This window comes from Gallus gallus, chromosome 2 (genome assembly GCF_016699485.2).
Source record: "Gallus gallus isolate bGalGal1 chromosome 2, bGalGal1.mat.broiler.GRCg7b, whole genome shotgun sequence".
In the NCBI taxonomy this organism is placed as follows: domain Eukaryota; kingdom Metazoa; phylum Chordata; class Aves; order Galliformes; family Phasianidae; genus Gallus; species Gallus gallus.
In genome coordinates this window covers 122734026-122760627 of record NC_052533.1, presented here as the reverse complement: position 1 = coordinate 122760627, position 26602 = coordinate 122734026, and the positions used below count along the sequence as shown (strand labels likewise).

At 37.6% G+C, this 26602-nt stretch overlaps 1 protein-coding gene across 2 annotated transcripts; it reads right to left on the bottom strand.

The window, feature by feature from the left end:
- Positions 1–570: 570 nt before the first annotated feature.
- Positions 571–26590, bottom strand: CPNE3 (copine 3). Of its 2 annotated transcripts, none has more exons than XM_046937484.1 (17): positions 26512–26590; positions 19637–19776; positions 19004–19183; positions 17811–17885; positions 17321–17392; positions 16420–16503; positions 14751–14840; positions 11241–11339; positions 9971–10057; positions 9348–9407; positions 7874–8007; positions 7407–7461; positions 7256–7307; positions 6520–6653; positions 4088–4324; positions 3046–3152; positions 571–2797 (listed from the first exon to the last, which is right to left on the bottom strand). In XM_046937484.1, exons 2-17 carry the CDS (start codon positions 19766–19768, stop codon positions 2776–2778), a joined length of 1620 nt encoding a protein of 539 aa, XP_046793440.1. In that variant the 5' UTR covers positions 19769–19776; positions 26512–26590; the 3' UTR covers positions 571–2775. The 2 variants fall into 2 exon arrangements, with proteins under 2 accessions (XP_046793440.1, XP_046793441.1); XM_046937485.1 differs by lacking the exon at positions 26512–26590 and adding an exon at positions 20482–24789.
- Positions 26591–26602: the final 12 nt, after the last annotated feature.

Genomic DNA, 26602 nt, shown 5'->3' with positions numbered 1-26602 from the left:
ACTGATTTTACCTGTGGATTCTTCATTCGTACAGAAGTTGAGTGAACCACTCTAGAGGCCTTACATGGTTCACTAAGGTACTGTATGGCACAACACACCACTGCAACGCTATGCCTCTAGTAAGTCTCAGTTTCCCAGTAAGTTATCTTTGTCTTGACTACACCTGCATGTCAGTGGAGGGTCAATGGGTGTGAAGTTTAAAAATAAATAAATCTCTGTGCTTCTCTACTTAAAACATAGATGCCATGGAGAAGAAAAAAAAAAAACTTGGAAAAACTGATCATAAGTGCATATTTCAGCATGAATGAGACATGCTGAATGTCTCAATTTAACATGCTGAAATGCTAAAACTATCCAATTTCAGAATATCATGTTGATAAAGTCAGTACATTATGTTTTATGAAATACAGACTGCACATCCACAACCACCAACTAAGGCATTTTTCCCCTCTAACAGTACTTATCTATCTAAGCTGCTCAGTCTATGCAATACTCATCACAGCAATTACAAAAACAGTATTCACCATTCCAAAGAAAATGTTGATTACAAAAGCACGACAGAAGACAGTATACTGAAATGACAATTTTAATGTATAGCACTGTAAACCAGTTAGCTTCAGAACTGAAATACATATGGAAAGTACTTTTTAAAAAAAAAAAAAAAGCCCTCTGGTCACAGGTTATTTCTCTGCTGTACATATGTATATATTAAGACATTGAAACAGTAAAAAGCTCTTGATTACAAAGACTGCTATACATTATTTTTATCACAAGGTGGTGCAAGTGATCTACAAGCACATACACTTCCCAGAACTTGACATTATTTTGCTTGTTCCTCTCAAGCTAATATGGCTTTCACACGTAAAAATAAAAAAATGGCAAAATGAGAAAATTCCCCTTCCTCTTGATCCCATTTGGTGCATACCTCAGCTCAGAATGCTGCTTCAGCCTAACACGGAAATCTCCAAATTTTTCAACATGCTCTTAGCTGTATGCCCCAAAGAGAAGTATACTTGGAAAATGATTCTAGCCACTGTCAGGTCTGAAACATGTTTATTTTACAAAGGATAGGGCACCTTGAGATTAGGCATTATTGATAGGCTATTAATTTCCTAAGCTCAATGAGTACAGGAGTAAGTTTTATTTTATAACACAGCAGATGATTACTACAGTTATGTTTAATAACATATGCTAATGCATTTAAATGCACTTCCACAGCAACATGAGAAGAACTGTAACATAACTGAGATGCAGCATCATTTTTTGGCAGAAAGCTCGAAAGGAATTTTTGAATTCCAATCAGTAGTACACATACACTTCAATGAATCCAGACAAAGCACTAATACCCATCTTGTTTGCTCTCTGTCTGCACGGAGTGCATGACTGTGAAAGTTTACTGGTGCAAAATCATACTTTATCAATCCAAAGCAGTGTGATTTAGGTTCATAACTACTTCCTTGATATTAATATTGTCTGTCGCAGATATAGCATGACAGTTCATTATATCTTATGTATGAAATACTGATGCATTTGCACTTCACTTACAAAGAAATGACTCCATATATTATTTTATGACCAAAACATGAATTATATATATATATTTTTTCTAAAGTGTGCTTGACTTAATACCAAACAAAATATCTTTCTTATATCACAGTTCTAAAGCAATTTAGGTCCCTCTTCCACCAAGAAAAACAGAGTGGAGAATAAATATCATATTAATTGATGATTGGTAACTAGTCAGCTGCCTATGGAACCTTTAAACCAACCTACAGGATGTGTAAAGCAATCTCAATGCTCATCCATGAACGTTAACGCATTAACATGAATTCAGATTTTTGGCAAAACTATGCATATGTGGAAAAAGAACAGTGCAGCTCCAGCAGCCAGAAAAGGCACATACACTATAATCTGGTACCATCTTGGGTGCCCAAGAAGGTTAAATTCAGTTTTAGCTCATGTTGTTGTAACGTGCTACAACTACACCATCCAAAATCCAAAAGATGCTTTCTTAGAACTTCCTACTGGGGGTGGAAGAGGAAAGATTGTTTTCTGCAGGCACTTTTCACCAGCTCTTGAGAGCTCATCAGAAAAATGCACGATTCAAAATATGACAAAAATCAATATAAAGTAGGTTACACTTTCAAGAACCAGCTTTATATGATAACATGCAGTTATTAAACAGAATTTTTCAGTTAAAATGTTAATTTCTACTTCACAATACGCTCTGGTCCTGTAAGGATCAACAGGCATATGACTGTCTCACTTAAAGGAGAGAGAGAAAAACACCTGAACTTCCTCTTCTTTAGTGAAGTTCTCACTCAAATGTATCTTACAGCATCTATAGTAGTAGTCTCAAGGGCCAGTAGTATTTTTCTGTGATTTTTAGAGACTTTGCCAATATTCATGCAGTCTTCGATCTAAGGCACTGGTCAAAGGCACTAAAGGAGCAAATGTGAAGTATGCATACAAGGAGAACTTCTACACTTTATTCTGGCACTCATGTAACTATATAACTATTATAACAAAGTTTTCTTATGGTGCTTTAGTAGACACAGAAGCCTGAAGTATTCCAGATTTGTTGCAGCATGTACAAACTTACCTGCTGGGAGATACGCCCTCTTTTTCACATCAGATTGGTTTATGACCACTGAGAAACTGCAGTACTTGGTGTTGATCCCCGCTCAAGAAAGTAACTGATCACTCTCACTGGCCATATTTATGAAACAGGCAGCCATTCTGCTCTCCATCATTCTCCTCCCTCTCTCTGCATAGTCACTCTCTTTGTCCCCTATTACTTTTCAAAGTAAAACACATCCAGGTAAGATCTATCCCATAAACATACATTGAATACTAAAACAATTACAATTTTGGCCCTCAGAAGACACTCTTGGCAAACTGTTTTGCAGGAAAAAGCTAACACACACTTTACTACAGAGGTGTGCATATGTACATATATAGAAGTATCTCAAGAAACTCTCAAGTCTGTAGGTACACCAAGTAAAGAAGGCATGAAGTCTCAACTTCTCCACTCAGCCCACTCACTTTGCAGCAGGATTCTTAGGAGGTTGCAATTTGAAGGTGCTGAAGTAGTTCACCACTTGCTGAGGGATTTCTGCCAGGACACACTGTGCCAAAGCTTCTTTTGGAGACTTAGGAAAAAGATAGAGAACATCAAGTTTCCATCTCTACCAACTATTAAAGGAAATCCTAAGATGAGCAGTATCTCCACTACTAAGAGGAGTTAACATCTGACATTTACACTGTACCCTTGTAGGATAAATGGAAGTGTCCTTGTTATATTGCTTTTACTGCAAGATAAAACAACTATTGAAAAAAAATTGCCACTTTTTCTAGGAACAAAAAACGTTTTATAAATGATCATACACAATATTGATACTGCTCTCATTTCAGTCTATTTTACCCATCCCAAAGAAGTCTTCAATTTTTTGTTTTTAATTCACTTCTCCCAGAGACAGGACTTCCACATGTCAGTCTATGTATGCCTGTGCACATTTACTGGGTTGTACAGCAAAAAATCAAGACTCAATGGATTCATATCTAGGGGGGTGAGAGGTATATATCTTTCTCTTAATGAAAACTACCACTACTGTTTTTCTACACACAACTTCTAATGATGACCACTTTACCAACTTACGCTTCAATTCTAGCACCACATTAAAATGTGACATTCATCTATATTTAAACATGGACATGACCACAATAAAAAATACTTTTCCATAAGAACAGAATCACAGTAACATCTTCCTCCAAAATGAAAAACACATCCTCTTGTTTAATCTAATCTCAGGGGGATTTACAATGGTCATTCAGCTGTAACAACTGGTCAGAAATGCAGTGCCCAAACCAGGCATGCATTCTTTAAAACATGATTCAGCTCACTTAATGGGAACTATACAGATGCTAAAAGACTTCTGCCCTTACTTCTGAGCTTTTGATAAATATATATCTTAGACTTCAGTTCTTTTTAGGGTCACTGCAAAAGCTCAGAACTGTATCTAGGATATCCTAGCAAACCTAGCATGCCTCCACAGTTTTTACATACCACACCATTAAAATTACTTACATTTTGGAACTTCCTAAATGGCACAAACTGGACAATGTCTCTGACAGCTGGTTCTCCTGATGAAGACCTAAGAACGCCGTTGTCACCATCAAGAAACTCCATAGCATCAAAGTCTGCTCCTCCAACACCAACAATGATAATGGACATGGGCAGTTTTGAAGCATTAACTATGGCAGTTCGAGTTTGATCAAGGTCTGTTATCACACCATCCGTTATGATCAGAAGAATAAAGTATTGCTGTCAAATCAACAAACACTGTGTTATGATAGAAAGAGACAACACGTGGGGATATGGGCTTAGACAACACACACATAGGCTATATACTGTCATGATTTTAAACAAGTTCATTGCACTCACTGAAGTTTACAAATATCTGTGTTTTGCTCAGGCTTCTGTACAGTCCAAAGCAATTGATTTGGACAATAAAATCTTCTAAAAGAAGTCATCTTTCAACACTTCTTCCTGAAAAAACAACCCTGTCACACTTCCTTTCCTCTCCAAAATCCCCAAATAAACTCAAATAACTTATTTTCCAAGTATGTGTCCTGAGATAAGAGGCAGTTAATTGAAGTTCTGGACAGAATACAGATTGCATTTGAAACTCTCATTTTTTTTTTCCCCCTTCTGGTCTAATAATACCTTCACGAAATGATAACCTTTGCTTCATTCATTTAAGAAATGATGAACAGGAGAATGTAACCAAGAAAAAATAGAAAAAGGCCTCTTCGGAATTACTAACTCTTAATATGGTCAACAACTTGCACAGACGTAGGTCACTCTGAAAGTAATGCCTCCTATTTATTTCCATGGAAGCAACAACAGATACAAAGAACATACACGATTTGATAGAGCAAATTCTCCACTACAAAACATTATTTTTCAACATAGTCACCACCATTAGCTATGCATTTTTGCCAGCAATGAACAAGAGCCTACATGCCATGCTCACAAAAATCTGTACCAGTGAAGATGACCCACTGTTTCACAGCTGCTACGATGGCATAGTTCCTAGGAAAATGTTGCAAATGCAGTTCATCTTTCTTATGTCCAAAGAGACAGAAGTCAGAAGACACCAAATCCAGTCTATGCATGGGGTGTGGTAGGACACTCCATGCATAGACTGGCAATGTACTCTAAAGTCTTCAAGCTGGTATGGAGTCCACTGTTACCATGTTGCAAGATAGAGGTTGCTCTTCTCTGGTCTGACCCCTGGAAGTTCAAGCCTTCAGCTTAGTCAGTGTCACCATGTAGTAGTCAGAGCTGATGGCTTGTTTGGGTTCCAGGAAATCCAGAAAGATCACAAAAGGCAATGTACATCACTTTACCAACTGAGGAATGCATCCTGACCTTTTTCTTTGATGAGGAATTCATATGTCACCACTCCTTGGATCATCATTTTGACTCAGGCTCCTAGTGGTGACACCACGTCGTCATCAGTAATGATGACCAGGAAACTGTCACCTTCAGCCTTGTACTGGTTCAACAGATCCTCAAAAAGTTGTATACAGTGTTCTTTCTGTTCCTGTGAGCATTCTTGAGATTCACCAGGCCCAAACTTTGCAATATTCTAGCACAGCCACCATTATTACCAAGGCTGATGTTCAGCTCTGCACACAGTTCTCTGGTTCTAATTCAATGATTCATGTGGATGAACTGATAAATGCTCTTCAATACATGGTGTGGCAGCTGCGTACAGTCATCCAGAAAAATAGCTTGTTTTTCACATCACTGTCATCACTGCTGGAATGCACCACCCACCACCTCACTGTATTAAAATCCACTGCTTGGTCTCCATAAATGTTCAGCAAGAATTGATAAATGTCAGCGAGTACATGAAGGAATTCAACAACACACCTTTACTTCACCCACACTTTCATATCAGATGCCATTTTGTCAGACTGTCCTCTGTTGCCATCTGTCATATGGCAGCAACACATAACAGAATATTGGTGGGAAATTACAACCTCTACTGCCATGTGAGAACAATCACCTCTAACATAGTGGGCCAACATAATAAAATAGGAGGCATTACTTTCAGAGCAGCCTTTGTCTTAATATGTAACAGGGTGGAAAGGGCAAAGTACATTGCACCCACAGTTTTATAATAAGGACAGCTCATTATCTATGTTAGTATCCATTTACTGTCCCTGTCTTTTCTTGATTATATGGTTTTGAGCTTTGAATAGAAAATACCATTAAGATACTGTGTGTTAAGTATCAACTCTGAAAAGTTTACACTGTTAATGAGAATTGTGAGCAATCTGCTAGAATAGTTAGATTTTATCTAGTTTCAAAGACAGCAAAAATCAATTCAGAAGGTAAATGGACAGCTGCTAAAACAGGTACACTTACAAGTTTAAAAGAAAAATGGTACTTATAAACAAGAATAGAAAGAAAATTAAAAAATAAATACACTACGATAATGAACTTACAGATGCTGTTTGCTGCTGTGTGGCTGCAGCAGCAAATCTTGCCACATGATTTATAATTGGAGAAAAATTGGTTGGCCCATATAACCTTACTTGAGGAAGACAAGCACGGTATGCATCAACAATGCCTTGGATTCCTAGAGAATATAAATAGTTTCAATGTACTCCTTGCATATTAGAATATTTTGAAGCACTCCATCTCTCTAAAAACACTATATGTTACCTAAAGTATTGGTGCAAAGATTTACAGCCATCCATGATGATAAAAAATAAATTATTCACAAGTAGTGGATGTCTTCAGCTTGGTTTTATGTCAAGAATAGAAAGGCCAAACATTATACATCCAAGTATTTGCAACTAAATTTCATCAGTTCTCTTTGGCAGGTAGTTTGTGGTAGTTAGCAATGTGATCAGAGAGCCCATGTTGAACAGGCACTCACAGCATAGTACTCAAATTAGAAAAATCCACATCAGCAGAGCTTACCTGTACTGTGGCTCTAACTGTTAAAAAAGGTTTCCACAAATCATTTCAAAAGAGAGACCAAATGCTACTTCTGTTAATTAAGATGTAGTTTATAAAATTGTTTCCTGATAATGAGATGACTAATCTCATCTAATTCATTTGAGCAACATGCTTCAAAGTTATCTTTTCAAATGCTTAATGCTTTTTTTTTTTTTTTTCATCCTTTCACATTACACATTTTATTCTCTATGTCTGATGTTACTTTCTGTGACTTACCATTACAGAACGGGTTTGATGGGTTAAAATTTATAGGGAACTCATGTGACACCTGTTAATACACAAAAATCAGTCAGAAATATACATACAATTCCTTCCTAAAATACATGTTTTCAATTGACTTACAGAGTGGATTTACATGCTCTACTACCTGATAGGAAGGAGGAATCTGTGCACCAAATCCAAAGACTGGAAACATCTTATCTCTAAAAAGGCAATTTTAAAGAAAATGAAATTACTGTTTTCCTCTAAAAGCTGTCCTAGTTCAGTAAGCTTAGCTAATCAGTACTGCCTTTGGTCATTAAAAATGCAGTTAAGAATCAAGAGGCAAAATTGGGTGCAGTTTCCCCTGAAAATGGTTCTATGAACAAAACCAGATTTTAAACAACAAATTGGAAAAAAATCAAACATTTATTTAAATTAATGATGCACTTTACATCACAAATGTAAAAGCTTTACTTGCCCTGCTGAAAATACAAACTTGTGATTATGTGATTGTGCAGTGACTACAAAGTCTTTTTTAGCCCTATATTCAGTAAAAAAACTTTCACTGGCACATCTGTTGGCTACAGAAATCTATTCATACTCTAAAAAATAACCTAAAAAATTAAAACTTACGTATCATAATCTTGAATGACCATCCCTACAGACCAAATGGCTGTTAGGTATTCATTAACTCCATCAGGGCTGAGGTAATGAAGGGAGTCTGGAGAGCGTGGATCTCCATTGGAGCCTGTGAAATCTATCCCCACCTGTCAAATGCAGTATTCAAAACAAGCTGCTATTTCAGGTGAAAATGTGCATCTAATCACAGACAAAGTCACAGACAAAGTAAAAACTACAAAAGAATTATAAACTCCTATTATAAAATTATAACAGGCCCAGTACTTAAATGCAAGCTTCTTGGAAGTTTAACACACTTAAAACAATACCAGCACAAAAAGAGTAGAAGCTCTACGTCTCTTGGAAGCACTGAAATTATTTAATCTGTCAGATTTTCTTTTTTTGGTGCGTTTACTTTCAGTTACCATTCACAGCAGCTATTCAACAGCTGTGAAAATAAGTTCTTGTTTCTTGTCAAATACCTCTTTCTGCTCAGATGTACAACTAGGCAGACCCAATGGAAGAATTTCCAGACCTTCTCTGACCTCAAGAGGTCATCATTTCTCCACTGATGGCACTTGTGTGGTATTAGTTTTGTGAACCACAACTTAAAAGCCAGACCCCATATGGTGGCTTCTGGGTTTTACTTTCCTTTAGCAAAGGGTCTTGAAAACCACAGTCCAGGGCAAAAGGTAAATCTTTAGTTAGGATGGGGTTGGTAAACAGGAGAAGCCATTATGAAGGAAAAAAAAAAAAAAAACTGAAAAAAGTCTGAACATCACAGAACTCTAAATTTGTCCTTGGTTTCCTTCTACACAACTCAGCAAGACCTTTCTGAAAATAATCACAGGTTTACCTTTGTACTGTGAGTAAAGAAAATATTTTTTCCTAAACAAACCAGATATGACACTGGCAAAAGTACCTCCTTTGCCCTTGGTTTACATGGCAATGCATTGCCAGTGGAGAGAAGGCTCTGTAAGATGCCAAAGGATGCTTCCAGCTGGCTCTGCAGCAGGAGAACAGTGTGAGAAAGAGACTGAACTACAGCTCTACAATCCCTTTTCCCAATCATTCCTGCACCACTTGGTAGAGTGGAGGCAGAAGAGTCAGAATCAAAGCTGATTCTGGAAAGAGAATGTGGAAAGAAAGTATTTTTTAGTTTTATTTATATTTATTGCTATCCTATTCCATTTTTAGTTGGTAATTAATTGAATAAACCTTCAAGTCTATTCTGCCCATGATGATAATCAGTGAATGATCTTATCTTTACCTTGACCCAGAAGCTTTTCCATCTTATTTTCTTGCCCTATACTTCTAAGCAGGGGAGTGATAGCGTGGCTTAGCGACCAGCCAAGATTAATTCAACACACTCCTCCATGGTACAGAAAAAAATCACATAATAATCAAATGAAGAGCACAGGCAATCAACAATACACTTTAATTTGCTCTCAAAGTTTTGAAGTTGTTCTATATAGATGATTTAACTTACTGTGAAATTCAGCTGACACCCACCCATGACGTAATCAAGGAATGTACATTCTACTATGATCTGAAAACAAAAGATAGAAAGTAACTTTTTTTTTTTTTTTTGAAAGGGAGAACAATAAATATTGTTGGAATCACTTCTGAGGTTTCAGATTTCTTATCTTTACTCATACAAATCACTACTTCTGCTCTAGAATTCTCACAGTAGTGAGGATATTTATAGTCAGTGCTATCAGCTACACTTTGTATAGGAATCAGACTTGTTCCAGAGGTTCTTAGAGACAGACAACACAGCAACGCCAAAATCACCATCATTTATAAAACATATCAAGACTTAGCAGATTTTAATTATGAAATTGAGCATTTCAGGAATGGCCTTACAAATTGGTAAGCAACCTTCAAGAGAGTGCTGAAGGGGATGGAGGTAGGGGACACCCTCAATGGCAGACATGGTTCATGTGTAAGTCTCTCTATTCCTTATATAAATCAAAGCCCTTAAACGTTTACTATGTCTGCCAATTTTACACGTTTTGAAGTTTCATACAGTTTGAGGATGAAGGTACACCTAGTGAGAGCTGTTATTCCCGAACAATTAAAAACAAATTAATACTAGAATCTATTACTGACCTCACAGTGCTTAACGCTCACAATTCCAGAGTTTTTGTAGTTTTTCTTCTTTTGTCTTTTCTTCTCATTGATGCACTCAAATTCAACCTGCACAAATGCAAAAGAAAACAGAAGTACTATAAATATTATTTATGCAACACTTTCAGAAATTCTTCCCTCTAGCACCCATACATTTGGCTTGTAATAAAAATGCATTTTGTTTCACTACCAAAAGTAAAGACAGCCAGCCCAATATCAACAAGAAAAATCCTATTATCCTCCTATCAAAAAACAGATGACTCTCTCTTATCAAAAGCTTACAGAAAGGTTCATTCAGACAGCTGTATTTTAACTATATGAAGAAACTCAGTGCAATTTTCTGAGGATTCTGCTGTCAAAGACACAGTAATTCAGGCAAATCACTACTGCCCCCACAGCAGTGGCAGTTATATAACGAGATAAAAGGTATACATTTAAGCTTTCCAAAAATTAAAGCAATACCTTAACCACAAGGTGTGATCTGTAGCTAGCTATGTTAAGCAGGCACTGCCATCATGCAGTCACTGCTGGCATAATGCAGTGTGTTTGGTGCTTGAGTAGTCAGAGGAACTATTCCAGCCATAACATGTGACCTGCTGCCAGAACAACAGGCTCCACTTCTTTGGTTTAAATTAAACTACACTTAAAAAGAAAAAAAAAAAAAGAAAAAAAAAATCACCTTGCAATTAATCTCAAGTGAAAAAAGGCACTGAGTACACTAACCAGGTCAGCACCTGAGGTGTCTACATGCCTCTTCTTTATTTCTCCTAGAAAAAAATCTTCTATAAATGTAGCTGATATTGTGAAATAATTGTGATAATTGTGAGAACAAGAAAGAAAGAAGAGACAGCTAATGACCAACTGAAGTATATGTTACAGTTATTAAATGCCATACTTTATGTATTTTTTATTATTATTATTTCTTTTCTATTTTGTGGGGGTGTGTGTTTTTTTTTTTTCCTGGGAAGTCAGGGGAAGTTACAAATAATGAAATTCATTTGTGCTGATGGTTATTTAGTCAGATACTTAGTATCAAAAGAAAAGAAAAAAAAAAAAAAACACTCTAGCCAAGACATTAGGCCCAGAAAAGTGGATTCAGTGTAAATGCTGAGACAGCTTCAACTACAGTAGCACTATTCAGCTGTAGTGTAACACAACTCAGGTACTAAAAAACCAAGTGATATAAATTTTGTTCCAAAATTAGTAGAACAGATCAAAAACATACAAGTAGCTCAGACTTTGTAAGACTTACAGGTGAGGACCGAGATGCTTCCTTCAGTTTTGACATCGTGGTTTGGAAACTTCCTATGACATCATGAGACCCGTCACTGTCATAGTCATAGCACTCAACCTAAAATGAAGCATTATTCAGTGTTAGTAACAGAAGTTACCTACCTACAGAAGGCCTACCAAAGCAATAAACACTGCAAGGGCATTTTTTTTACGTAAGCCTGAACATCCAAAACATTCCTGGAACTCTTACATCATTGACTTTTTCTTGTGTTGCAGTCTTAGGTTTGTATAAGCATTTAATGATTATGCATTTCAAAAGGGTAAAAGCCAAACTACTTTTGGCAGATCAGATCAGATCCTACACTGTAGTAAAAAGTTGAGAATGCTAAATAGTATCAGGTCTCACATGGGAGGGAAACAACATTTTGGGAACAAGGGGATATTGGGAAGAGTAGGAATAGAATCTACGCACATTTTACCTACCACCATCATGGATTAGGAGCCTTAATTTTTCAGAAGTATTAAGCAAATTTAACATTGAGTATCTAGCTAAAAATTCAGGGTTTTTTTTGTTTGTTTGTTTGTTTTTAGCTATCAGGAGAGTTTTGTTAACACTTAAACAGCACAGTAATCTGAGAGATAACTCAGAATTTATAAGTATATGAAGATTCAGCTCTTAATCTAGAAAGGACTTTATTTTTTTCCCAATATTAGAAAACTTAAAGAATCTCTATGATCCATGCTTCGAGGATCTGAATGTCAACTAAAACTCCCTCCTTGCCTGTATTCAGCATTTAATGTTAAGGATTCAGTATTGAAATAATTCATCTTTCAACACCTCCAAGACAGAACAAGGAGAAAATAGACTTTCTTTTTTCCTGTTTAAGAACATATCAGTTTAAGTGAACATAATTTTATCACTGTGACTTTCACCATAACGTCTTTATTTTTAAAAGCTAAAACTCCAAACATTCCCTAACTAAGTAAAAAATCTATGTAACTGCACATGCTAGTTCCATCCACTTCCAATATTTTACCACAGTAAAGCATGCAGACATGCTTGTTAACTTACTGCAATTAATCAAATTAATCAAATCATAGAAAAATAAACAATTTAAAATATTAAAATCAAGAGTTCAAGAAGGAATTTCCCATTATTTTGAATCAAAAGATAAACCCCCAAAAAACCTTTTCCAGAGTATGAAAATATATGTATGCATATAAAACTGCACAGCTGTTTTCATATCTTTCTTTCAACACTGAAAAAGTCTTGCTATATTTGAGAAACAATTCAGCTCTATTGCCACTTCATTTAAGTGTAACAATGAAAATCAAACAATGTGAACATACAGGTCTGAGTTCCTGAGAGAAATTATCTTTCAGAAAAGAAGCAAAAATGTTCAAGCACAAAACACAATGTGGAGATTCTAAGCTGTGAAGAGCATGCCTCATTGTTGCAGTTTGCACTATTCCTACAGCATTCTGAATGCACTAACAAATACAAAACACATGCACATGCACTGAATAGCAACTTAAATCTCACATAATCATCCACAATATCAACCGACTGATGTTCATGGCAAATGCTGGGTGTATTATTTTGAACACCATAAGTAAGTCAATCAAATAATCAGCCGAGAGCTTTGGTACCTGAGATCTAAAATTGAAGACACTTCTTGAGCCAAAAGTTACAGTACTTGTCCACAGTTAACACAGTTATTTCATTTTTAAAGGAATTAGTTTGTCGTGCTTATTTGATCCACTGAATTCAATTTTCAAAACTTAGTACAGGCAAGACAGAAACATTTATTATATTCCACGTATACTCTCTCTTGAACACATGGTAACACTAAGGAACCACGTGAAAAAATTGTATAAGAATTTTCCCCAGCAGAACTCTGCATGCTTGCTCCAAATCAACAGCTCACCTTCTCAGCACAGAAAAGCATCACTGACTACACACTCACAAAGAACACAGCAATAAATCCAGAAGACAAAGAATCAACTTGGTTTGTGCACTGCTGGGAATACACAAACTAAGCCATTAAATGGATGAAAAGCCACTCATTAGGGAAAAACTGGTACTTTTACTTACTATGACAAATAGCCCATTACGTACGTAACTGTGCGCATATAAAAGTGTTAAAGTGTTATTTAATCCTTCAATAACATGATACAATTTTGTTTGCATTTTAACGTTTGAAGTGATAGCTCCTGGTTTTCTAAGTTACTGCATACCAGAAGCTGGAATTCAGCCTCCTGTCTGTTTGCAAGTCAGTAACAACTTCAAATAAAATCAATTTCCTCTGGAAACAAACCTACATTTCTGAAGTAAGAGTCCAAAATGATTAATGTAATCAACAGTCTTAGTTTTATCAGAGGTGTTTACCGAAAAAAATAAAATAAAATACATATTTATAACATACTCAGAAGCAAGAGCTACCCAAGAAAACAGCTATTTCAAGGATAAGGGAAAAAGAAAGAAACTAGAAAAGAAAAAAAAAAAAATCAAAGCAGCAGCAAGGGAAGCAAGTTCTCAGGTTCTGCACTTGTGAAATTGTTCATTAGGCTGCCCTATAACTATGTATTTAAACATATACAGGTGCTTGTAACATCCACATCTCCATGGCTGTTAAGCATTTTCCAGGACTGCCTCAAGCCACAGTACTAATATCGGTCACATGCAGTTCATGTTCTCATTTGCTTTTCCCCAAAGAACAGAAAGTACAATAGTTTCATTTGTTGTTGCTGTTTTTTTGTTTGTTTGCTTTTTTGTTTTTCCAAATGCTGAAATAACAGGATCCTATGATGTTCACATTAACTTAAAAAACACAGTTTTGATCGGCTACTTATCTTCAATTCCATCCTTAAACTATGGAAATTCCTGAAGAAAAATACTCAGGAGTTACACACAGTTCATTCAAGGTAAGATTTGAAATGCCAGAGTTAAAGATCAGTCCTGGTAAACTCCACAGACTTGGTTAACCTTCTGACAGAAGGTTCAGCTTCATCTGAGGAGAAAAGTTGCTTGATCTGGAATCTACAAGGTGATATGCCTGGTCCACATCTGTTATCTCAGCTTGTATATTAAGAAAAAGTGCAATTAATTACATCAGGGAGCACAGTAAGAGTTTCATTAGTATTATCTGTTGCACCAGTTACAGTGTTACACAATCTGTAGCATAGAATAAAGCATATTCTAACCTTTACCATGCAACTTTCACTAGACAGTATCTTAACACCAATAATACTGGCTGATGAAACATTATAACTGTAAAATCTAAATGACAAACTGACTTGGTCATTCTAAAGCCACTCAGGTTCAGACCTTCAAAGACCAGCTTTGATTGGTCTTTGAAGATGTGAGATTTTATTTTTTTTCTTCCTTCAAGCGTACATATATCTTAATGACTTTCAAATTAATAAATAACAAAAGCTCTAAGGCTTCCATTTGGTTTGAAACAAAAAGAAACAGTAGCTAGAATAACACATTTCCCTTTAATTCATATATATATTTCTTATACGTTACCTTGATGGGCTTATCCATGTCAGTATAGCACAGAGAATTGAGAGAGATTTTGAAGGGCCTCCAAACAGGATTCAAGTTGTTTTTAATAACCTGGAAGAAAAAATAGCTGGATTAGTATAGTTCTCAAGAGTGAAAAGTAGTCATCTATAATTGGTCATACCTTCATACAATGATTTTTATAAACAAGACTGTTGAATAATGCTGCTGTCAATCAATTCCTGAAATTCAAATTCTAATGTATAGGATATAAATAAATAAAACATTCTTAAAATGCAGTATGATTGCTCAACAGAGATGGGATCTTTTCAACTCTACTGTCTAGACTGCACTGTGACCTACTATCCAATTCAACTACACTGCAAAATTTTACATTTCTCTATACTTAAATATATAATGACATTATTATTTTAGTCCCCCCCGCCCCCTTTTTTATGCGAACAACAGGCACACAAACATGACATACCAAGAAAAATGTGGAAAATTATTACATTTCAGAACACACTCCGGAGATTACTTTTCATTTCAGCCAGTGTTTGTTCTGAAATGCTACTTATGGAAATATAAGCAATAACAGTGCTTAAGCACAAAAGGACACCTTACTGCACACGGTCTCTCAAGCTGAAAGCTAACCAAGTGACATTTAAGAACATCACTGGAAGGTGTTCAGAATTTGTCAACCAGAAACTGTCCAAATACAAATAATAATGATTTTAGAAAGCAAAAAAAACCAAACACATAACAACAAGAAATACTTAATACCTACTAATACTTACATTTCCAGCATTGCTGATATTTAGAGATAGAAATATTTATTTTGAAAGTCAATACAGTAAATAATACAAATAAATGAACATATTCAAATGAACATATATTCATATGTAAATAAACACAAAAAGATTTTCAAGATCTGTAACATACAGAAATAGTCTTCCAATCAATTCCAGCCTAGAACAGCAAATTGGGATTCATTATTTAAACAGAAGGTGACTAAAATCCTTTGTGGAAAATATACTTTTTATGCAGAAGAATGGCCTTGTGAGAGAAACTGGTTTTATAAGCCTCACACAAAAGAACTCATACTTCAACATCTGTCTCACAAAAGTATGGTCACACCCCTTTCAATGTGCAAACTACCTAGGTTTTGACTAGGGCCTGAGCTTACATTAGTGTGAGACATTTTGAACTTATTCCTACCCTGCCAGTCACTGCCATGGAACCTCTGCCTCTCCCAGCCAGAAGGCTGCTGCTGCTTACATTTTCTCAGACTCCACATTATCCTTGACATGCCCTTGCTATGCAAGCATTCAGTATAATTCCTTTCATTAGTAAGCTAGTACATCTGGGTGACACCGACATAAAATAGCAGCCCAGTCACATGTCCAAATTCTGCATTTAGAGTAGCACTTAATGTTTTGAAAAGGTACTGTATACAGATAGACTTGTCTTCTAAATTACAGAAAGTTAAAAAAAAAATAGATGGCAGAAAACAAGGCCAAAAAAAGGTAAACTTTCCATCCTGTGAGAAGAAAAAGTCAGTGGAACAGACGAGGTGACTTCTAACAAAACCACATATGAACTACTGGATCATACTCCTCTGGTTGCATGGCAGTATGACACACTGAAAATCAAAGAAACTCAACCTCTAGGTTGCGAGCAAAAAATATCCTACCTCTGTTCTGTGAACCATAACCCAGTTTCCATCTGTAGTCTGCTTGTGGAATTCCAGATAAGGATCTGACTTCCCAAAAAAATCCTGTATTTGAAGAACATATAATTATCCCAGAACAGCCTGTGGCATAAACACCATTAAATGCTACTTAAAAAACACTTATGATTAAAAAAAAAAAAAAAAAAAGTAAAGTAAATATTCAGGGAACAAACACTTCATATGAAGAAGTGTCATTTTGGTTATATTACCTCTTCTGAAAGACAGAATTTCACTTTAAGATAAAATTCTGCTATGACTACATACTACACACCCAGCAGTTCGAGCAAATAAATACTTAGAGGAATAAGTATTAGGATACGTAGTAAGTAAAGCTTTGATCTAATTAAAAATATAAAAATAGTAAAATCAGTCAAGAAAACTGATAATGCTTTTTCTGTTATTGAAATCACAATAAAATTTTGTTTTACAAAGGTTTTTTCTAAACACAAACACTTTACAAGCACCAAAACATTTAACAGATTTATACACTCTAATTGAGCTTTCTATCATCTTTTTGGAACAGTAACTGGTAATCAGTTATATAAATATTCTAGTCAATGGACCTAGCAAAACTCCCTTACCTTTACAATTAAGCATAACACCACCCATTTAAATGGAGGAGTACTGTCCACAAAACATTCCTACAACATACGCATTAAATTTGGAAGTGTTATAATTCATTTGAACATGTGCAATGAAGTTGCTCTGAAGCTGCCTTCCTTCAAATTCTTTTTTTTAGTGCAAGCAAAATCTTAGTTGATATAATCGACTGAGCAAAAGATAAGACTGAACATTTTGTTTTGTCTTTTGACAAGGTTTTGATTTTACTGCTTTATCAAAAAAACAGCAATCACTTAAATACCTTATTGTCCAATTTCCTTGCTTCTACTTCAAATAAGACAACTCTGTTATCCTTCACTTCTTCTGCTGTAATCTAGATAAGCAAAAAATAATTATTTTGTATCTAGAAACAACAATTTTCTTATTCTGTTCACAATACTACTATGATATTTCATTTTAAAAGTCATGTTTGCTCAGAAAGAAACAAGTGAAAAATCGGGGCAGGAAGTGCAACAATTTGGTTTGACATTGGTATCCACTAAAGCAATGACACTACATTGAAGATACTGCCAAACATAATTATTTGGACGGATGTGATGAGTCTTCCAGATGCAGAAACTGAGCAACTCTCCCTTTGGATGACAAAGAGATATTTACAGAGAAAAAAAACCAAAACTATATGACATTATTCATAGCACTGCAGATGGGATATACTGTGCTGAAGCCTCAAAAGACATAAATGCAACAAAACAATATTTAAGGATAAATGCTGAAGAATGTTACTGTCTTACCGTAATACTTCCTTTCCCAGCAGGTCTGCCATTTTTAAGCACTAATGGTTTTGTTAGAGTCTTGCTAGAAACTATCTGCCAAGATAAAATTTGAGTACCAAGCACTGTTAAAACAGATTTCCAAATAAATGAAATAAGACAATGATGTATTTTCATTTTAAGAGCTTTTCCTTTATGATGAAGATGACAGTCAACAGCATTATATTTATTTTCCATGGTCTCCTATAGATGAAATAGGTAATACTTGGTACACTTCAAAACTCAAAAACACTAATGCAGACAAACACATACAGAGTTTCAGATGAAACTGAAATAAAATGCAATGCAGTAATACGATACACACCTGGATAAAAATAATATCTTAAATTCCATTCTCAAACTGTTCTCAGGGTTTCCACACATACTGTTCAACCATGAATCACTTTTCACAAACATCTTCAGTAAATAGATATATGAAAACAACATGTCATGCAAGCAGATGTCACCTCTCCCTCAACAGTGCCTCTAGATGGCTATTTTACACCTTCCAAGACAACTGTTTCTAAGAAGCATGCCTATTTATCCTACAGGCATTTCTTTAAGAATGAATTATTAATGAACTTCATTTCACAATGCTGGCTGGGAGGGAAATCCCAAGAAGACTCTCCTGAGAAGAAATGTCCTCAAAGAACGCTTTAAGAACATCTTTTAAGATAAAGAAGCCACTCAACTGCAGTAGCACCAGTAGTAGAATCTGGCAGAGAAATTAGAGTGAAATCTACTTACAGTTCTAAGTAGAACTAGAATCACTGCCTGCCTTAATTGAAAAGCAAATTAACAACATTAATGTGGCCTTTGTGAACACATCGCTACACACCAATTTTTTTTTTTTTAATTCAGTATATAAAAAAATAATTTGAGTTTTAGTCTAAGTAAATAAATGGCACTTATTACTTTGTGCTCATTGATATTCCACTTATTTTTAGAACAACAACCTGGACAGTCATCATTTTAAAGCAAATTTTAAGGCAGCATCTTAAGAGGTTTTGCAAAAAAAAAATGTATAAACTGAACTGAGATTAGAAAAAAATAATATGGAAGCCTATTTGATACTCCAAATACAAGTGAACATTGTGATAAAGCTAAGGTAGAAGTGGTAAATGATTTGCATTGACTTTTATTTTCTAAGTTTTAAGGGAAATCTGCATACTTACTTGTCCCAGTGTACATTCAAATTCTCCTAGGAAGTCATCATCACTCAGTTCAATGGTTTTGTTATCAATATCATATATTCCAAATTTAAGTTTCTGAACAAGCTCAAAATAGTAATCAATTAGAAACTTCTTTGAAAATTTAGGGTTCAAGGAATTCTTAATTCTTTCTGTGCGATCAACCTGCAGTTAGAAAGATATCACAACTCAGAATTTCACCAAATAACTACACACATATAACCCATTATTAAAGGCTGTCAGAAGTTCTTGTTAGTATAAGGACATATCTTCTTACAAACCTTTCATCAAATGCAACTAACCACAGTACACAAAATCAACTGCTTTATTATCTGCAGTCCTGTTTTCCTTTGCTCCCTGTAATGAGCATCTTTCCTGAACAGAAAGATCAACATAAAAATAGCAGACTGTCAAATGACTATGTGACCACAGTTTGGGAGTACTTCATTTCTGAAAATACTTTTAAACACTTAGAAGAGTCCTGTATGCCTTGGCTAGTGTACGTCAGGTCTATGTATTTATTGGAAACAATAATTAGCATTATGCTCCCATCCAGTTAAGAGGTCCAACAAGCTAGACCATATTTCTAACAGAATCAAGAGAACCATCACACCGTACCTCATACCACTGCTGACCACTTGTATTCTGGAGAAGAACACACAGCGGGTCTGACTTGGAACCAACATCTTTATCCAAAAGATTTGTGCAGGCAATAGTCAGCTCCACCTTAGTCACACACTGTGCTGCCATTTCTTAAGCTAGAAAGCAACAATATTAACTGTTATTTTAAAAATGGATTAAAAAGCAAACACAGGGATTGTCACAGTGAATTAATTATTTGACTGATCATTAGAATCATTAGCCTGTCAAGCGTGAGATGTATTCCACTATGTATCTAATATGGGAACAAAACTGATTTAGCAAAAGAGTCACTACATAAAAAGTATTCTTTAATACAGAAAAGAATAAAAAACAGCAAAACCTTCTTCCCTGCTCTGAAATACATGTGTGCTGTGGACACAATTACATGGTCTCAAGAACCTTTAAAAAAACCTTCCAACGAGCACGCTTGAGCAGATACACAACTTGAAAGCCAGATACCAAAGTAACACTTCCCATCTCTTGAGATGCTCTTTAAAGTCTCTTCCATTCTGTTTCACAAAATACAAGGAGACATTAACACAAGTTACTTTCCTCAAATATTTTGAGAATACTAGAAATCAATATTTTTATAATGAGGCAAAGAGATCTGTGCCAATTTCAATGTATTTCAAGAAATAATTTTGCTATTTTACTTGAAAAAAGAATGATTGGCCATAATGACATAATGCTGATATGCTTCGTAGTAAATAGCTGCATACAACCTGCTTTTAATAACATTATAAACATTAAAATTACACATACTGGCAAGGAAAGTCATTAACCCAAAGTAATATTTACAGCAGTCAACAAAAAACAGATACTTCTCTTGCAACACTGCAGTCAGTGCAGAACTTGCAGAGGGCACACAGGCTCCAAATGTGCGAGCCTCAAGTCTTTTAAAGTGTTATCTGCTGGAGCTCTGCACATGCTGTATGAATCCTCATAACTCCATGCTGCACAGAAGGAAGAATGACTCAAGGCCACCCAATTCTTCTCCTCATCTGAAAGCCTGTGTTAGCTGGAAAGTTCCAAAGCAGGTTCAGTAGTGGGTGGTGGGACTCCCAAAGATAACAAACACCTTCAAGGACCACAACCGCTGTCAGATAAGTGTTCTCCCTTTAAAAACCTGATAGAACACAGAGCCTAGCAAACTGCAGCTTGGGATCCTGGAGGGTGAGCTGACAGTAAGTTACATAACATGAGACATATTAATTCAATTAGCTGTTATTGTGAAACTAAACATGCTCCCCACTGGCCAAATCGAACCCAAACCTCTGTCTTTCTCAACCTACTGGCTGTTTGTCTTGCAGGTAGGACATGCCTGGTAGCACGCTAGGATGGGGCCAGATGGCAGAGATGAGATGAAATAGACCTGTCCCTTGGAATAGATTTTAGGACGGCAACAGTGTATCAGGATGTCCTGGTTTCAGCTGAGATAGAGATGGTTTTTTTAAAACAGTTTCTGGTATGATGCTATGCTTTGGCTTTAGGAGAAAAAACAAGGTTGATAACACACCAGTGTTTCAGTTGTTGCTGAGCAGTGCTGTACATAGCCAAGGATGTTTCAGTTTTTAGCTTCTCATACTGTCCTGCCAGTGAGGGGGCCACAAGGAGCTGGGAGGGGACAGAACCAGGACAGCAGACCTAAGCTGGCCAAAGGGATACCCCCTACCACACGGGATACACATTACGTGGAAAAGTATAAAACTGAGTGGAGATGGCTGAGGGAGGCAGTACTTGGGTACTGGCTGGGCATCAGCCAGGGTGGCAAGCAATTGCTCTGAGCCTCGCTTGTTTTATAAATACATGTATTATCATTACTGTTATTCCTCTCTTCCTTCTTGATCCTAGCAAATAATTTTATCTCAACCTAAGAGTTCTACTTTCTGCACCCCCTCCCCCACCCCCTTCACTCTCTCCTTGATCTTCTCCCCCATCCCACTGAGAGGAAGGAGAGCAAGCAAAAGGCTGAGGCATTCAGCTACATGCTAGGTCAAACCACAACACAGGCTCCTAAAAACCAGGAAATTCTGGGTAAGGGAAGAACAAACCACTAAACAATACACTGGAGCTTGCAACATGTAGATTCTGAACTCCAACAATGCAAATTCACACGTCACAAGGGAGATGTTATTCCTGATCCTACAACAGGCATAGGCCATCCAAAAACATGATTAGATCAGCTAAATACATTACACATCTTCCTCCGAGCTGTCATAATGAAAGCAAAACTCTAAGTCAGGGACTAGCCTTGTCTTGCAGTTACTGAACTCATCTAATAGAGCACTTAAGAACTGCCAGACTGCAGCAATCATGTCAATGCTGCAGTACCAGAGGAGAGTTCAGACTTGCCCAAATACCGCTTCCATGAAAGAGCAGTGGTATGTTCCTGAAAGCAGGTGCTTCCCAATCTGATAAGCAGAAATACCTAACTTTAACAAGACAAAAGGACGCTCAGTGTGATCCTTCAGCGTCTTTTTAACATTGTTGCATGTGTAAAGAGCACAGAATAACAACATATTCCCATAAAATGCCACAACTGCTGCAAGAAGCTGACAGTGAAACTATGACAAATGCAGAAGCTTTGCTCCCCCAGGACTAAAGGTGCCAAAATTTCAAATCAGAATACAGGACACGTGTATTGGTGTAATTCAAAAAACCTCAGTGTAACCCTCTGATGCTGAAGGAAACAAACCACCCTGCAGGAGCTGCCATTTTGCAGAGGGTCACAAAGGCAAATGCTATTTCATAACCTAATTTCAGCCCTGATATTGAGAATTAGAGGCTTCTTTAAAAATCCTACCGCAAATCTGAATTTCCGCCCATTTTTCTTCTCTCTTTACAGGCACAACACAGCTGATAAAACTCATGTTGCAGTAGATGATGCAGTGAGAAGCTGAGTAATAGAAGAATATCAAACCAATACGCTTCAATCTGAATCATCCTGTAACTATTCTAAGAGTTGCACAAAACCCCAAGGATAAACTCCTTCTCCTCACATTCACTACTTAATACACAGGAAGGAACCATATTGTTCTTAATTGAACACATGAGACTGTGCTGATAAAACCATAATGACCACACTGCACATTTTATTGGGGATTATGCAGAGGAAAAAATAGAAGCTGCTTTTCAAGAAATCTGAGGCATATGAGTGAGACATTGTTTGCTCTATGGGCAGTGAATCATCTATTTATACAAGCTTCATCAGGCAGTTTAAATATTTACCCACTGGATTGGCAGCACACTGGTGTAACAAGTCAGCCAACTATTAATAGGTAGTTCCTATACATAAAAATCTATCATTAAGTTATTTTTACCAAATAATATATTTAGAAATATATTTAAAAATTGCTTTGCAAAGGCCAGAAACTATTGCATCTCCTGTTTGCATAATGACATAAATGATCATTTTGAAATACCCTTCTGTTGAGGGCTCTTCACAGCACCATCCTCACACAAAAGCTTTTCCTAAGCAAGCTGGAAGATGCTTTGATCCAAATAAGCTAGTCTATAAAAGGCAGAAAATTAAGAAACACAGATCTCCTGACTTCAAAAAGATGCATATATTTTTTGTTTTAAACAAAGAGCACTCAAGCAGAGGAAAATCTATTTCTTGCATATATTTAATCAGAATATTTTACTACTTCATGGAAAACAATCACGCAACCCAAGCATCTAAAATTATGCATTCTTCATTCAATTTCTAAGTGTAGAGCCACTGATGGACTTCAGATAACAAATACTATCCAGACCAAAGAAAAACTTGTGTCTCACCAAAACTGATTTTATTTTATTGTAGAAACAAAGTGTCAGCGATCCCACCTTTCAGATTAACCCTTCTCTGAGTTCATTTCAAGCCTTGCATGTTGTGACTGCATTTCAGTTAGTAGATATCAATTCTTAAAAATGGATTTATGGTGACTTAGCTCAGCAGTCTGCCTGTGGGCTTCCCAGCAGACAGCTACAGCTTCAGAAGAAGCATTAAAGCGTGAAACGAAGGGAAATTAAACCAACGAATTGCTCTTCCTGCATATCAACGTAACACTCAAATGCCTGTGTTTGAAGAACTTCAGTTCTTACTTTTAAAATGAGTAACCTGCCCACGACAACACCACTGTAAAGATTATTAATAGGAGGCAACAGCCTTTGTTACAGCCTTTGTTACAACAAAGGCAACAGCCTTTGTTACAGGAAATAAAACCCGTCCAATTAAGTCCTAAAAAACAACCAGCAAGTCCTTAAAGATTTTAAGAACAATTATGTAATTGCCTTTTTGGCCCCATTTATTGAATGCTTTTCTCTCCCAACATGATGACAGTGTTTTAAATTAAGCAGAATCAGTGACCTTAAGCTGGGCTACCACCAAACCTGTGCTTTCCAGAACTGCTAAAAGTTCTCTAGGAAAAATCAATAAAAACACCATACAGAGAGATAGGCTGGAGAAGTCTGGTCTCTGAGTGCAAACAATAAGACTAGATTCCAGCTGCTAGCCAGAGAATTACACTTTACTACAGAGTGGACATCATGCAAACCCTCCTGTAGCCAAGCAGAAGTTCTCCGGTCAGCTGCCCTTCTATCCCCTCTAATACCAACTATGTGCACTCAGCAATCATTGCTCCAGGGAGGCAATGCACACAGTGGCTCTAAACACACACAGTCAGCATATGATCCTATCCCTGGAGCCATTAGGTGAGTGCCCACGCACTGCTCACCTACTGTGTGGGCTTACTGATAACTCTTCTGGGTGTGAGAAAATCCAGGAGTTGCCACTATCACCTCATAAGAACTAATTCATCCGGCTCAGAGGGTGGTGACACACTGGAACAGACTGCCCAAGGAGGTTGTGGATGTTGCGTCCCTGGAGGCATTCAAGGCCAGGCTGGATGTGGCTCTGGGCAGCCTGGTCTGGTGGTTGGTGACCCTGCACATAGCAGGGGGACTGAAACTGGATGATCATTGTGGTCCTTTTCAACCCAGGCCATTCTATGACCCTACAATTCTAATTGTGCCTTGGATAGAATAGTGAGTCAACACACACACCAGGATCCAGATGCAAGATAAGGAGGATCTACAGGAAATAACCTTACAATCATGGAAGAAAGTCTGATCCAAACCACCAAGACAAATTCTTTAACAGAACCTCAGACATAGCAAGCCAGACCCAAAACAAAAATCCTTCAGAAATCCTTTGATCACCGAGCAAAGTCACCCAAGCGCCTGAGAAGAAGCACCACATGTGAAGTAATGTTAAGCACTGAATGATGAAATTCAGTCAAGAATCATTTCCACATCAATCGAAGGAACCATATTTTCACCTCCTGTCTAAGTAAGAGTTTCAGTAAGCCACACCACAGTGTCAAGTTAATGTTAGTAATTGTAGTCTAATTGATCCAAGAACTAACACTGCAAGGTTTACCAGGAATTAGTGTTGACAAATGCTAACTTGGCCACATATTATTTATGTTGGAGGGCATCCTGACTTTCACTGAAAAATAAACAGAATTCATAAGGAAGGAGAAAGTGTAAGTTATCATTTCATTTTTCCCTAAATAACAGGTATTTCTTAAAGGATATCAAAGCAATGACAGCATTTACCTTACTCTACATCAGCACAGAGATAAAACTCCATCCGAGGTAATAACATCAAGCAGACACACCCACAGAGATGAGACTTTAAGAATCAACCAAATTATCCCACATCTATCCTCCAGAAATGGATTTCCATTGCACCTGTATAGCTACAATGGCTTGCTTCCCTGCAGCATTAATTCTGTCATATATAACACATACACACAGGAAAAACACCGCATCCTCCCTAACATCAGAACAGAAAAACAAGGACTTCTGCCTGGTTCTCACTTCTCTCTACATCCTCCTTGCTTACCTTTTCTGCTTGTAATGAGTACCGCTAGCACAGCGTTCTGTCTGCTCTCTGAAACAAACCTCACCCCTCCAACTCTACAGGTAGGTGGCTCTAAACATAGATAGATAGATAGATAGATATAGATATATAACACGATCTCTATATAAAATGTAAGTTAATATTTAAAAACTCAAGTGGAAAAAAACCCCACCTGGGGCTCAGCTCGACTCCAAGTACTCGTGTTAAACACACTTTTTTTGTACCATCGCTGGAATTTCTTTAACTTGAACTTTTGGAGGCATGAAATACCCAAGAAAGCGAAGGCACGGAGCAGTGCTGAAGGACTATCATCGCACTTTGAATATGTGCCTACAGGAGAAGCGGAGAGCTCTCATGTTTTAACGCTACCCTAGCGGATAACACCGCAACGGCAAAAGGAGAAAAACAGACAACACTGGAAGAACAGCAGCTCCGTAGATGCAACGGATCTTGTTTGTTGTTGCTTAAGGAAAGATGACAATGTTGCCAAGCTCCTCTCTGAAGCCCGTAGGCGCCGACAAGGCAGCCTTAAGAAGAGGCCCCCGGGACTCGGGCGTTCACACACGGGCACTCCCGGAGCTCGGGGCGCGGCGGGGCAGAGCCTCGCCCATGGGTGCCGCTCGCAGCTGTTCCCGTTGAGCCGCGTCCCAACAGGAAGGTGCGCACCGCGGCCGCTCGGCCACAGCCGGCGCTCAGCGCGCCCCCCCCTGCCCTACAGGGAGCGGGGTGCCCCGGCCCTACCCCGCTGCAGGGCACCGCCGCGCCCCGCGGGCGGGAGGCAGCCCCTCGGGCCGAAGGAGAAGTGAGTCCCACAACGGAGAGGCTCCAAGACGGGCTCGCCCCTCCGGCCCTGCGAGCAACGCCCCGTCCCACGCAGGCAGCGCCCGATCCGGCCTCACGCAGAACAGCCACCGCCGCCTCCCCTGCACCAGAGCCCTTCGCTCACCTGCGGGGCCGGATCAGGGCCGTCGCAGCGCTGAGCAGACCCTCACCCCGCGGCAGCTGTGGCCACGCCCGCGCCGAACAGGGCCGCTCCG